General features: G+C 29.7%; 1 protein-coding gene across 6 annotated transcripts; it reads left to right on the forward strand.

Moving 5' to 3' along the window:
• The first annotated feature begins 265 nt into the window (after positions 1–265).
• Positions 266–14,951, forward strand: LOC148307543 (uncharacterized). 6 transcript variants are annotated; one of them, XM_088263237.1, is made up of 10 exons: positions 266–568; positions 677–770; positions 7,277–7,379; positions 8,774–8,924; positions 9,142–9,296; positions 10,991–11,224; positions 11,985–12,143; positions 12,270–12,642; positions 12,768–12,848; positions 14,234–14,951. In XM_088263237.1, the coding sequence occupies exons 3-10, from the start codon at positions 7,332–7,334 to the stop codon at positions 14,329–14,331; spliced, it is 1,299 nt and encodes a 432-aa protein (XP_088119363.1). In that variant the 5' UTR covers positions 266–568; positions 677–770; positions 7,277–7,331; the 3' UTR covers positions 14,332–14,951. The 6 variants fall into 6 exon arrangements, with proteins under 6 accessions (XP_088119363.1, XP_088119361.1, XP_088119365.1 ...); XM_088263235.1 differs by having other exon boundaries at positions 14,231–14,447; XM_088263239.1 differs by lacking the exon at positions 12,768–12,848 and having other exon boundaries at positions 14,231–14,447.
• Positions 14,952–15,333: the final 382 nt, after the last annotated feature.

Here is a 15,333-nt window from a genome sequence, read left to right on the forward strand (position 1 = left end):
GATATTCTAAGAATTTTTAGAAACATTGGAATTTCTTATATAATTTTTATTTACGAATCAGTTTATTGAAAATATGTATTTTAGCAGGTTTATAGAACATGCGTTTACACATGTTCTATAAACCTGCGTGCAAACGAAAAAAAAACGTGTGCGAGTACAAAGTTTTTATTTGAGTTTCGGAATACCGAATTCGGAAATGGAACGAATGTGCCAAAGGTTAAAATTATATAGGCGCTATAATCGTATTCTACACAATAAATAATCTGTGTTTAAAAATCAACCAAGAATCAATCCATTAATATTGATAGTCATTAAAATATAATAGCAGATAAAACCTCTGTTTCAGTATAAAATCAAGTGTATTTTTTAAAAAATATTTACATATATTTCTACATTTAACGAACCACAGTTTGTGAAACTCTGATTTGAATTATGAGTCCTATACGCAGTCCATATTATTAGAGACAGGTCAAAGAAAACTATCTACGGGTACAAAATGCAGACAGCTTATTGCAAAGCTGATTATTATTGAAGCATTTTCAACGCGAGTTAGTTGTGTCCGGTGTCGGTAAAGCTAATTGCATTATTTTTGTACATAATATAACATTCAATCCCCACGATCATTAAATTGATGACTGCAAATTTATATTTTTATTATTAATTCTGTTCATATTAGATTCCAACAGTACAACAATAATATTTGCAATGACTGACTCCATCACTGCGCTCTGAAGGATTATAATTAACAAGTTGGTGAAAAACATTTTACGGTAAGTGGCAAAATAATTAATTATTTTTTAAGCGACTTTCATTTAAGGAATCATATGGGTATGCATAGGAGCTTATGTTTTAATTTTCATTAATGGTGTTAAAATTTAAATAACATTTATATCCGAATTTATAAATTTATGTTGCTATTTGATTTTTTTAATAGACAATATATCATTTCAACTCTGATTAATTTTATAAAGGCGGAATGTTTTGTTCTGTACTCTAGATATTTGGATTTAGGAATGGAATGTATTTTGTGGGCTAAAAATGAGGTAATTGAAGGTGCTCAGGGTAAAGGATAAATAGAAATAAAATAAGTTTATTTTAAATAAAAAGAGGAAAAAAAGAATACTAGTAATACCTAATGCACTCGGGGCTACACACTCGCACTCGTTAAAGCTTCTGTTAATTAGTCAACCTACTATAAATGAGTGAGTCCATTGAGGTACTATTTTTGGGTACTTGGTAAAAAATAAATATAAAAATCCAAATGCCTGGTCTCAATTAAATTCATTTATAGGAGCTCTTTTAGAATAAAATTGTGTAAAATGGTAGGTATTTTTATATTTTATTCCGAGGCTGATTAGCGAGTATGATCGCGTTTCTATTGTTTTGGGATATTAGCTAGATTTCAAGATTTGGCTTGAATTTTTTACCATTTTGACAACTTTTTTATTCCACACGAAACGTAAAAAATGGGCAATATAAATTACAGTCTCGGTTTATTTTCGGCCCGATCTTTTAGTTCAGTCAAAAGAAGAATAGGAAATAAACTACCGATAGGACGTATAAAATTATTTACAGATGAGTAAAGGCCAGTGGCGGATTTCCATACAGGTGCAAAAGCGCGCTCTTCGAGCCTACGAAAGAAATAAATAAAATTAATCAATAAAATGATCCGTAAAATTCAGCTCTCAAAATAAAATGAAATTTATATTTGCTTAAAATTTGAGTGATAGGGGGTAGACGCTTCATCCCAAGTCAAGACACATATAATATTGAAATATGAGACACATATATATCTGATGTTTATATTAAATCCATATTTTCAAGACCTAGTACATGAACAGTATTGTACTTGGGAGACTACTTTTCAATATCATGATCGTACCTATTTCAAATATAGTATTTGGTACTATAAGTATTGTACAATAAATAAAAATTATGCGGGATGGTACTAACGTCAAAAAAAAGTTATAAAGAAAACAAAAACATCATAATATGGAAAATAACCGAAAACTTTTAACACAGCCTAAATTAATTGAATCACAAACATTAGGTATCTACAGTATACTTGAAAATATAATAAAAACAAAAATTAATTAAGAGGTTAACTTAGAAACTTAGAAAAAGTAACAAAAATAAAATGAGAGTTAAATAATAAAATAAATGAGACTGAATAGGGTTAAACGTAATATTTAAACCAAGAAAACATAGCAAAAAGCCATATTAAACAAAATTAAGGCAATAAGCGTGTTAAAAATATGATAAACAATATTAAAATAATAAAACATTGATATAATTTTTTTTTCTCTTCCAATTCACTAAAAATATATAAGTAATGTCTCAAAGAACAAGCTGCATCTGTAGATGAGAAAATCAGAAAAATTATAAACGTGTCATTTCATTCGCTGTTGATAACACGCGTTTCAAATAATAATGGACTAAAATAAATATTACATATGCAAAAGCATTATTATTTATTAATAATTCAACTGAAGCTATCAATTTTAATTGTCTGTTTTTGCGTTTTATTTCAATGTTTTTTCGTAATGTGAGTTTCTAAAGATTGATTATCAAACTTTTGGTGTAAACAATAAGCTCGAAATTGAAAAATATTCTCAATTATGCGCTTTATAAATACATATTATCTCGCATATGATAAAGAATTCGGAAATGTTTGTTTTATTAAAAACTGTGTATTTTTTGTTCATATCTGTAACTGAATTATGTATTACGAAAACGTTACTAGTTCACCTATTGGAATTTTACAGGAAAGCGAAAAATGTTTCTCCTGTAAATAATAATATTTTTTCTTGGATATCCATCGTATACTATCCTGTAAAAGAAAAAAGGGCCAGACGAGAAATGCCCACATGTTCACGACCGTTGCGATTACAATTCTATAGAAGTGTAATTATTGTTAGATCTGTGCAATATTTTTAGATCTAGGTACTATGCAAGTAGGTAGGTTAACTTATTTCGTAAACCATTTGAAAATTTAGCTGAACAAAACGAAGCGCCGTCTTGCAAATATAGATTGTTTCAGTTTTTACCATACGCGCTCTGGGTATAATTGTGTATAAATGGCTGCATAAATTCCTGAATAACGACTATACACAACTATAATAAAAATGCTCATAAATGATGGCATAAAAAAATCTACCAAAAAATTAACGTTTTTCATGAATATCAGCAAAAGTCGGTCAAAAAAAGTACTTATTACACATTTGGAATTCGGAAATATCTTAAATATGTAAATTGTTTTTAGATAAATATTATTTTCATTGTTTGGGATTCCTGTCAATTTCTAGATCGGGACTACGGGAGACGAACAAAAAAAATCATTATTGTTTTTTGTCTGTACGAAGTTTTAAAGTAGATAAAATACATGAAGAATAATCTAAATCTCAAATACAATAAAAAAATCACATCTTAGTAAAAAAAATATACTGTTAAGTTGAAATGTAAACCTAGGTGTCTAATATTAGAAAAAGTTGTAAGTTTTAAACATTCGTTCTATGTTCAGATCGACTGTGATGCTGTTAGGTGGATTCAACAGCCACAACTCCTTAGAAACTGAAGGAGGTATAAAGACACGCATTTGACTCTCAAATATTTCGTATTTTGGACATGTATCTTTATGCCTCTCACGTACAGATATTAGATCATTTACCGATTTATTTAAATGGATCCACAGAAAGTTCGGATCAAGTTTAGATAAAACTCACATTAATTTTGTTTGCTCCACTTTTAGTCTTGCGACAATCTTTTTGGTAATGACCTTTGATTATGATATGTATTTAAAAAAAAAAAGATCTCATTACAATCTGTATGTCGTATTAAATAAGTCAAATATATTTCTGTAGTTTGATAACAACGAATTATATTCAAATGAAATTCATTTAAAAGTATTCATAAAAAAAGTTTTTTGTTAATGGGGGAATTTGTAAGTCTGGATATTTTACGACACGTAATTGGTCGGTCTAGGTGAGGCACACTATTTAGCATTCACCATTGTACCTACCCATGATTAAACATCCATATTTTTTTTTTACCCTTTGTGTCTCTTTTGTAAAAAAAAGTTACGGTGTTTGCTTGCAAAGATAGGACACAAAAAAAATTGTATGATTATTTATCAACCCTTACTGTATAGAGTGCGAAATGTCAAATCACACCAGCATTTTTTTTTCTTCACCTAATCAAAAGTTTCATGACATAAAAAGCTTTTTATTAGATTAAAAAGATTGCATAGGTATGGAGCATATATTATGTTTAGTCAAAGGAAATTTAAGTATTTAGCAATGAAGCTCTTTAATATACTACGGTCATTCATAAAATTAATAATTATTTTTATTATTTTCTTGAAACATTTATTTCTTAACTATGTGCATACACACATATATAAACATTCATTTGAAAATTAATAAACATAATTAACATTTTTTGTAGAGACCCACCAAAAGCCACCTTATGTGTCTTGTCGGTGGAGTTCTTTAAATAATGCAACTATTAATAATAGGATAATGGAGGTGGGTGGGTACACGTCATTCGGCCACGTTATCAACAGTTGCATAACTCATGATAAACAAATAACAGATAATTTATGAAACAAGTATTGGAACCCAATAAGAACATATTAATGTAAATAAAATTGTAAATACAAATATATGTGATGAAATCAATTATTATAACACTTATATTGGTGTATAGATTTGCATAATTTGTTTAGGAAAATATTACTAATTTCTCTCTTTTTCCAAGACCCATGCAGTAACTGGCATTGAAAATTTCTTTAAGAGTATCACATCCTTATACAATCATTATTGGTATTTATATTGGTATTTATATTGGTATTTATATGGGGCGTGCATTCCATATAGGTAGAAAAGCAGTGCATATCCTAACTTACCCGCGTGACATATAAAATTCAACCAGTACCTACTCTACCTTACTAAGTAGTACCAGCTTACCTTACTACCTACCAATTCTGCCTACCCTAATTAATTCCCTGTACACGCCACTGCTCACCAGTACCATATTTCAAATGCATCATCTTCTTTCTTTCTGTGGTGCAAAGGGTACACAATCTGCACTATATGGTGGGAACGTTGAAAATATGGAAGTTCTCACAAGTCTGATTTTTCCATAGTCAATCATACATATCAAGTTTAATCATGGCATCGTTGGTCATGATTTTTTAATGTGTATAAACTTATAAGCTCTTCTCTTTCTTATTTCTCTGTTACATCTTCCTTGATTACTGATTATTGCAGGTAGATGAGCTTGTGGGTGGTTTCCAGTTCATTTATGATTTACCAGTTCTTGTAGCCTTTTTGGACATGTCGATTACCATTCATCTGGTCATTTGAAATATATACGAGTATCACAATAAATTCATCCTAAAAACCAAATGTAGAATCACGATGCTGTTTTTTGATTTATAAAAAATATCACGATTTGCTTGTGTGACCCTCTTCTTGCGATATGGTACTATATTACAATCTAAAAATATCTTGTTTTGTCTGTCTCATTATTAAATCCGTCTGTTAAATTAATATACACATTAAGATAATATAATGACATAATAATTATAGGGTTCAGAAGAATATTCTAATTTTGTTACATTACTTTTTTAAGAAAAATAATTATTTAGTCTGGTGACTTCGGTCAATTTTATTTTTATTTTTTCCTTCCTACTTTATATCTTTTTATAAGGCTTACATCAGCCAGGGCTCAAAAGGAAAATTGAAAAAACATGGAGCGGTTTATAATACCCTAATATTAATCACTTTTTACAAAATATATATCCGCAAGAATTTCATAAACCAAACCATTATTCCAGTTATTATTATTTAAAATGACTGATAAATTCATAGGTTAGGAGTCGTAATAATCTGCGGGTATGTATGAGGAGATGCATGAAGAGGCGAAGAATGTTTGCAAAGACAGAGTGGCGTGGCGTTCTATTCTCTCTGCGTACCCGCGCGGGGAAGCGGGGTGATGGTTAGTTAGTTAGTTAGTTAGATATATTCATTTATATTTAACAAAAGGGGTTATTCATCTATTAAAACACCTAAATACAAATAAAGAATAATACGGTGTTTGAAAATGATGTAAAATACATCGAAACACGTGTCACAGTACATTTTAAGAAATAGTGGTATTTACTATGTAAAACTTAAATTAAAAATGCATTTTATTTTATTACAAAATGACTGCCGAATCAATTTATGAAACAAATAAAAAAATTAATAGCTTGATACTTATTGTTATGAGAAGTATTGTTTATATATATTTTTTCATTTATAGATTTTATGACATAAATAAAATAAACACATCGGTAGGTATGTACATAGTATATGAGAGTATGTTATAAAATAATATATCTTAATTTTTTAAACAGAAAAATAAGTTAAAAACAGCAATTAAAAAAATGGTAAATAAAACAATACAGTAAAAACAGGAAAATAAGTAACCAAACAAGAAAAACAGTAGAAAAAAAATAAAGGGAAACAATGAAAACCCAAGGAAATTAAAGAATAGATGCTTAATGAGAATGAGTAAAAAAAAATTGTAAATCTATTTGGGTTTAGAGTCAAAGTTCATACTTTATTCCAGAATATTTGGGATTATAAGGTTATCTAGTATATGGACACATAGTCAAGAGGATTTACTTACACAATTTTTTAGTATCACTAAAAAGACTGGAATCTTAACTAATAAAAACAAGGAATTCATTAGAGACCATAATTCAATATTTTACGTATGTATGTATATATGTATATGTAGTTATATGTAACTGTTCACATAAACATTCCGATCAGGTACCAGTCCAGGGTAATATTGAATAAATATTAGAGTAAAAAAATCAATTATATTTATTTGACCCCCCCCTGGGAATCGAACCCGGGACCTCCAGAACGGTAGCCGAGCGTGCTGACCATTACACTACGGAGACGGACTAAAATATATATATATAAATATATATATATATATATATATATATATATATATATATATATATATATATATATATATATATATATATATATATATATATATATCAATATTTTTTCCTTTATAAACCAGAGTTGTAAAAACCGTCCGGTCATATTTAAATTGAATAAATAAAAAATAAAAACATTTTGTGCATGTATTGCTATTTATAATATCATTTAGCAAAGAATATGAAGTAAAGTATGTTTAGAAATATTTCATAATTAACTTTTTGAATATCAAATAAGGAATTACAAAAATAAAATTTTTGTTTTTGTTATTACAGATTCCACTCGACATTGTGCACACATTGTATGGATAATTTATCTTAATTTGAGAGCATGGCAAATCCAGAACCAACTCCTGCAACCGGTCTCAAAAGCATAACTGTAAGTAGATTTAATTTAATGATTAAAATACTGTGCTACGACAGTATGAAATACAGTCAAATCGTATTTTATTCCATTTTAAAGAGATACACTTTAAATGCACACTGCACACTATTTGCTTCATTTTAAGTGTCGGGTTGTGGTCCCGTGGTTAGTGTCCCGGACTCTTGCATCAGAGTTTCTCGGTTCGAACCCACTCTACCACAATTTGGTACCTATTTCTAATAATGAGCCGGTTAGTCTCACAGAAATATTTTGAAATTGAAGGAATTTTGTAAATAATGAAAACAAAAATATTTCTCTATTTTTAAAAAAAAAATTGAAGTAAAAATCGGTTTAAAAATGCGTGTTATTCTCTCACCGATCTCACCGATTTATTGTTAATGGGAGTGATCTTTGTTTGTATTCTGTATATCTTTATGATAGTGTAGGGTAATTCAATTCCTCAAATATGGAAAATTTCATTTTTACCTTGCAAAATTACATTAACTTCTGTTTTCGAGAATCTCTAGCGTCCTTTCACTGCTCTAAACTGCAATCTCTTTTTAGTTTTTTTCATTATCTTTATTAGAAAATGATACATTGTTTACCATTTCAACAATGTGCACATTAATTTCATTATCATTTAATACAGACCCCAGTTACATTGAGAGCCTTATGTGCCACTGACTTAGAATAAGAATTAATATACAGTGAAACCTCTCATAGCGAGCACTAGCATCAACAAAAAATATGAAATAGTTGATCATTTAGCAAGCGACATTTCACATGACGAGTTACAGAGATTGTGCGAGTCCCTTTTTCACGACATTCACTAATGAGCTGGGAATTCCGCGCCAGTCAAAATAAAAAATGTTTCGCTTAACACTCGTTTGGCTTTACAAGTAAGATTCTGGAACAAATTATGCTCATTATAAGAGGTTCCACTGTAGTCCAATTGCTTGCAGTTGAGCAGCACTATTGTAAACTGTGCACTTAGAGTTCGGCTTAGACTTTTATATTCTTTGATAAGTTAACTATTGTTTTTAATTATTTTAATTTTCAATTCATAATATAAAACCACAAAATATTTAAAAAAAATAGAATTCTAAATAAAATATTAAAAAAAGATTTATTATTAATTTTTATATAAGTTTACCCTGTGTAGATTTTGTTCTATCATATTATTCATAAGAAGAATAGTTTTATCTGCGACACAGTAGTGCTGCTATCAAGTGGACTATTCATTTAACATTTGTACCAACACGCTATTAATAGTATTAACACATCGTGTAACGGTACTCTGTACTAATGATGATATCATATATCTAATATGTATTGTGTGCTACTAGCCTCACATCATCAGAAATAGTGGTTTTTTATTATTTGTGCTTCATTTCTTGAACGCCTTCCAGCTCGACTTTATTTCTTGGACCCGTATGGCTGTCATGGAAACTGCGGAGACTCTTGCGAGCTATCAGATTGGTCAGTTTGTGCTAAAACAGACGGACAAAGTTTTGTGGCTTATCGAGAAAACTTCTCAATGGTCTCTGCCTCCACCAGCAAGTGAGTTGCAATCTTTTTGTATAACTACATAATTAAATTTATCAAAAAAAATTTTTTTTACTTGACCTGATAAACTTGTAATCCCGAACACTCAATTAATGCATGCCCGTTTGATTATTATATTTTTTATATACTTTTATCATATAATTATCTCGAAATTATTTTTATACACCTTTGTGTATATGTATTGATGTATTTTTTTAAAATTATTTTCTAGAGAGAGAAGATAAAACGCTGGTTATGTCCGAACTAACTCGACCACTGCCTTGGATACTTTTTTTACCGACCCTTTTAATCATCCGATTGCTTCGTGAAAGTATTTCATTAGCTGCACTTTTTTTGGGAAAGGGACCAGTAAGACCTTCTGAAATTGTATGTATAACAATCGTTATGAACTCTATAGTTTTACCATTTATTCAAAAACGTCGAATGTATTGTTGATAACACCGTTCATAAAAGAATACCAGCAGATAAGTCGTGGTTAAAGGTTATACATTAAAATCTAAACAATGCTTACTAACCCATTTGGTTGCTTAAAAATTATTTTCCAAAACACTATATTATGAGTAGATTCAACAATATGTTCATCACTTTATTATATGTATATATTTGTGTGCTGAAAAAAAACATGAAATGTCCTACATTTATATAAAAATATATATATATATATATATATATATATATATATATATATATATATATATATATATATATATATATATATATATATATATATATATATATATATATATATATATATATATATATATATATATATATATTTAGGTGAGAATTGCATTTATTATTTACCTTGCTTATTATGTACAAGGTTTATAGATCATTAAGTGGATATTTATTTCTTCTAACTTAATTTTTTTTATTTTAATATGTGTTGGGAACAGGAGGGATATTCTATTGTGGACCAATCAAGAACTTCTCAGTATTTGCTCATTGCTAGGAGAAAACCAAAAACTCCTCAGGAGAAGCCGGACTGTTGACTGTCGTCAGCAGTCCTTCCGTTCCACTAGACGAGGGTTTGGCATTTTGTGTCCTAGCTTAGTTTATGAAAGCAATGTCCTTTACTATTTTTATAATGTATGACACTATAATAAAAATTGTTGTCTCGGCGGGATATTAAGAAAATATGGAAAACCTTATAAGTTAATTTTGAAAGATAAAAAGTAATGTGTCAGTTAAGTCAATTCAAGTCAACACTGCATTTATATGATGCAGTTCCTTATGCACCATCGGGTGCGGTTAAGGGTTTGAAGAAGAAGTAAGTCCATTAGATTATCATATGCATTACATTTAATAAATTTCATTCCTAGTGGAAAGATTTTTTTAAAAAAAGTAATAACCCGCAAAGCCTCTATTTTTATTGGCTTGTTTTCAGATAGAATAGAAGGTATAGGTAATGTAGATGTGAGAAGTACAGCATAAATCGTAATAAACATTTTTCTCTTTATACAAGTGTTTCAAACAAATATAATTGATCAAAACTCACATACAAAATATTATGAAATCATTTTTACTTATATGTTTATTAAATCATTTTAACCAGAATTGATTTTGAATAGTTATTACCCTAACTTAATACAATGGGACTAAATAGGTTCAATAATATAATGGAAGTATCGGTATACACAACTGAAATGATTACATTTCTGTAAAAATATGAAAACATATCTGTGTTGTTTTCTTTTTAAGATTAAAAAGGCACCTTTTATTTATTTCTTCTTTTTGGTTTTAACATGTGTCACATAAGGTTATCAATTGTGAGTTGCTTTATTCATTGCTTTGCACAAGTCCGTATTTTATAAAGCATATGTGTATTATATTGAATAATTTATACTACCCGTCCCACATATTTTGCCTGGAATGGAGTGTGAATAAGAAAATTACTTAGAAAAATTCTTCAGTAACTATGACATCCAGATCACATTGCAAATAAATATATCCAGTAAAATTTTAATCAGTCAAAGTGTCCTTAAATTATGCACCATTTATCTATTTTATGCACTTATAACCTCAGGTTATAAGTGCATAAAATAGAATTAATCTTTCAGGTGAGATTTATACAGAACACTCGGAGATCTCTTCGTGCAATAAAATATCATGGCATGAGAAATATCAGAATGAAGGCTCAAACTAAATCTGCAGAGGATGAACATGGTGGATTCAACACCTGGATAAATTTAATTTATGTCAAAATACAAGAAGTGTTGTGCTATAAAGTTGTGCGTTACTCTAATGGAAAACAAATAAAACCAATACGCAGAAACTCCGGGGAACCAGTAATGGTAATAATATACACATATGCTTGCACAGATCTCAATACCTGTGAAAAATTGTCATATAAACACAGACTTAAAAAACGTATCATTTTAAGTTTCTCTCTTTTAATTCCAGTAGAATCTCTTTTACATGATGTTTACGTAAAGGCATCAACCATATTATTGGATATTGAACAAAAAAGAACATAGCACTCTACCTTTCTATAATATGGGGTACTGTACATGTGTTTTTCACTTAACAATAAAAAAACTTCCTGTAACTTTAAATAACATAAAGTTGCACAATATAGTATTTTCTTCTAGGTTGCAAATGCCTTTTCTAGAAATCAATCAGAATTATTGAGTGAATTGTATGATTACACTTTGTTTTATTCTTAAATGTTCCATATGATCGGTTTAGGTATGTTTAGGTAGAATGGTAATTTAGAACATTTTACTAGTTCTGTTTATCTCCACACTGGATAGTTGGTTGAACTATATTTTTTTAAAGAAATGGAAGTCACTTTATTTTTTATCTTACTTTTAATGTGAATGTTTCAACAGGTCGTAAGTTGGGCAGTTGTTAAACAGGCAGGTTGTTGAGTGAGGAAAACTTGTACAGTTTCACATTTAACACTGCAAAACTTTGCAATGATTTATTAGATATATGTCATTATTGTTATGGACTTCTTGAAATGTATTATATTAACTGCTTCCTTAATTTATGGTTTGTATCAAATGTTGGACTGTTTAAGTCTTATGAATTAATTTTATCTTATTTTACAAGGTGTCCCAAGAAACGGCAAATACTCCTCGCAAAAAGCGGCCATTTAACGAAACAAAGGTAGATGCCGATGATTCATTTGATGCTGACAGTGCACTTAAAGAACTAACCACAAAAATAGATCTCCTTACAGATTCTGATAGCGATGATACTGAGTTTTCTGTGAGTGTTCAATTTTGTCTTTTTACTTTACTCTTCAATATTTTTGACTGTGACTGATTTGTGGCCATTATTAGCATTGTTAAGTCATCAATGATTTGTACATTGATAAGTTTTTTTCATTTACAGCTCAAGGATTTATCTAATGATGTAGATACATCAGAATCATCAACCGCAAGTGAGGATGAAGATGTAGATATGGACACCGAGAAACAAGAGCCCGAAGGTCAACAAATCCAAAGTAATATTGAGAAATTTGAAGATTCAAAGAAACTAATCAATAAGGAAAAAGAAAATGTTCCAGAAACAGATCAAGTAAAACAATCATCATTATCAAATGGATTGCCAGATTTGGAAATGAAAGAAGAAGAAAACCAAGATATTAACGCTTCTTTTGTTGAGTCCGAAAAGTCTTTACTAACAACAGAATCAACATCCAATGGAAAAAACGAAATTTCTCCCAAACAAACTAAGAAGTCAGAAAAAATTTCCCCAAAATCAGGTAAAAACTACATCATCAGATTTTACATGTTTTATATTCTTATATAAGTAAGTTATTAAACTTGAAATTGAATTGCACTAATCTTTACTTTGCATCATATAACACAATGCATTTATTTTTTGTAGTACCTATGAATAGTAGTAACATGACGAAACCACGAAGATCTAAATTTACATACAGGTCTTATCAGCCCATGAAATTCAAAGGTGACTTTACTCTCGGCAATATTACTTATCATGCTTTAAAAAAGAGAATGTCGCACTACTTTGTGATAACAATAAATGTGACAGTAAAAACAAACTCCGCCATCTTCATTTTAATAATAATGAGTTTTTTTTTTCATTACACATAGTAAATTCATATTATTCTCTGGGAAAGTCATTCTTAACTAAATAGATATGAATCTAATGATGCTAATGATTAAAAACAAGAAGTTTATATTTTAATTTGGGAGAAAGCCTAATTGTTTTGTTTTATTTGGATTTCGCCAATTGGACATGGACAGTTTTGTTTTGTACTTGAACATTTGTGCCTGTTCATTAATAAACAGGGTTGAGCTAAGATAAACACTAATACAAAAGCTGTTTTTTTTTTCAAATTGACTGATGTATCGCCAATAACAAAGCCATTGGAAGACGAGTTTGAATGTCTATGAATGTAAACTAGATAAGGAATATATTATTAACCTTATCAATAGTGTAAGGGGGCTTGGGCACTACCCGGAATTGACTGTTCGGCAGTCCAATTGAAAAATAAAAGCGACTATGACAGTTAAGTGTGATCAAATTTACGCGCAACATGTTCACGCACCGATCTGAAGAAAGATGGACAAAAGCACAAGCCAATTCAAGCCAATCATCGTTTTATCACGCTAACTTACGTTCACAACATTATATTATCGAGTATGTATGAGAGACAAGTAAACATGTCCCTGAAGTTAAAGATGTTACTTATTTGTAACCCTTATCCACAAGCAATGGTGCATAGGGCATTGCATCATAAAGTTGCAATGTTACCTTGAACGTACTGAAGATGGCCATGTGTGTTTTTTAGCATCACAAATAATGTTTCATAAACTTTATTTGAGGGTTTTGCACGTCTTGTTAGAATATTATCTTTATTTTCAACATTTTACTATTATTTTTGTATTCAAAATGATTCCATAATATTCTAATAACTCATGTTTATGGGCTCTCGATTTTTGCAAAAAAATGAAATGGATTAAAAACGAGGATATATAAAGAAATTCCAAAAGTCAACAATTTTGAAAATGACTAAATACCATGTTTTTTCAGAGGTTCCGTTGGTAGAAAATGTCTCAATGAGAATAAAGAGATTCCACTCTCACCTTTCCTTTCTTTAAACATAATTATTGCATAAATTGCATGGGTTTTGTTATTAAAAAGAGTGGCTTGAAAATGCTTATTAAAACCCCATTAATCCATTAAAGATATTGACACAATATTTTGCCTGTATTTTTTTTTTCACTAGTGACAAAACATCACCGGGTTTTCTATCATGCTTTATTTATTTTTTTAAATTATTAATAGCAATATATCGAAGTGCTCTTTCATTATATCTATTTCAGCAGCCCAGAGACCAAAAAGTTCTAGTCCTAATTCGAACGAAGCATCTCCAATAGAAGCAGGACAAGAAAGTGCACACAGGTCAGCTGGAAAAAGTCCTTGAACTTTGAAAACATTAACATCCATTAGTGTAAGATTTTTCTTCATATTTTACTTAATAATACTTTATAATAATTAAGGAACTCATTACGGATTATTACTTATAATCAGGGCTCAAAATGGAAAATTGAATGAACTGAAAAATACAGTGAAACCTCTATCTATCGTTCCTCGAATAATCGTTTTCCCGGATGTGTCGTTTATTTCTTCTATCCCGACTTTTCATACTAAACTAAACCGCATCAATCATTTCTCTATCACCATTTACCGCATTTATCGTTCGAATTAAGCTGCATATTTGATACATTTTGTCTGTTTTTTTTTTTAACATTATTTCCATTTTATTCTTTACATTCAACGGCAATGTATGGGATAGAAACTATCGAAAGTTTGTGTAACCGATAGCAGGAGAGGTCGATATTGATGAAAAGGAGCCGCTGCCTGTACCTGCATTTCCAGAAGCCTCCACTCTCTTTGAAAGAAAACTTTCCACAACACACATTCAATAACCGATGCTGAAAAAATACAGTTTGCAAAGCCAAAAATATACTATTGACTTACGAAAATAAAACAGTTAAAAAACAAAAGTATTTTTAAAAATTTTATTCAGGTTTGTATTTTTTTTTAATAAATACATTTGCATCTGAAACATGTATTCTTCATAGAATTTTAGCCTGCGAATGGTTATGCAGATTGGGAGGATGGTATCTTTACTCGGTCGTATCTATTTGCGTATTGACCTCTTAATCCCGCATTCATTGTTTTCCCGCATTAATAGTTTATTTTAATAGGTCCCTTTAAAAACGATAGATAGAGGTTTCACTGTATTCTACAAACCAGCGCAGTTTAAATTACTATATTAAGGACAGTTTTAAAATATTTAATATTTATAATATGTGAATGAAGTCAAGTGCAGTACAGAAGGAAGAAGAAGCATCAATATACATTATTATATGTCCACGATATATTTATAGCCTACCGTTACTGCTATGGTATTGTTAGGTGT

This window comes from Brachycentrus maculatus, unplaced genomic scaffold, assembly GCF_059751285.1.
Source record: "Brachycentrus maculatus isolate JH-2025_06_01 unplaced genomic scaffold, ASM5975128v1 h1tg000197l, whole genome shotgun sequence".
In the NCBI taxonomy this organism is placed as follows: Eukaryota; Metazoa; Arthropoda; class Insecta; order Trichoptera; family Brachycentridae; genus Brachycentrus; species Brachycentrus maculatus.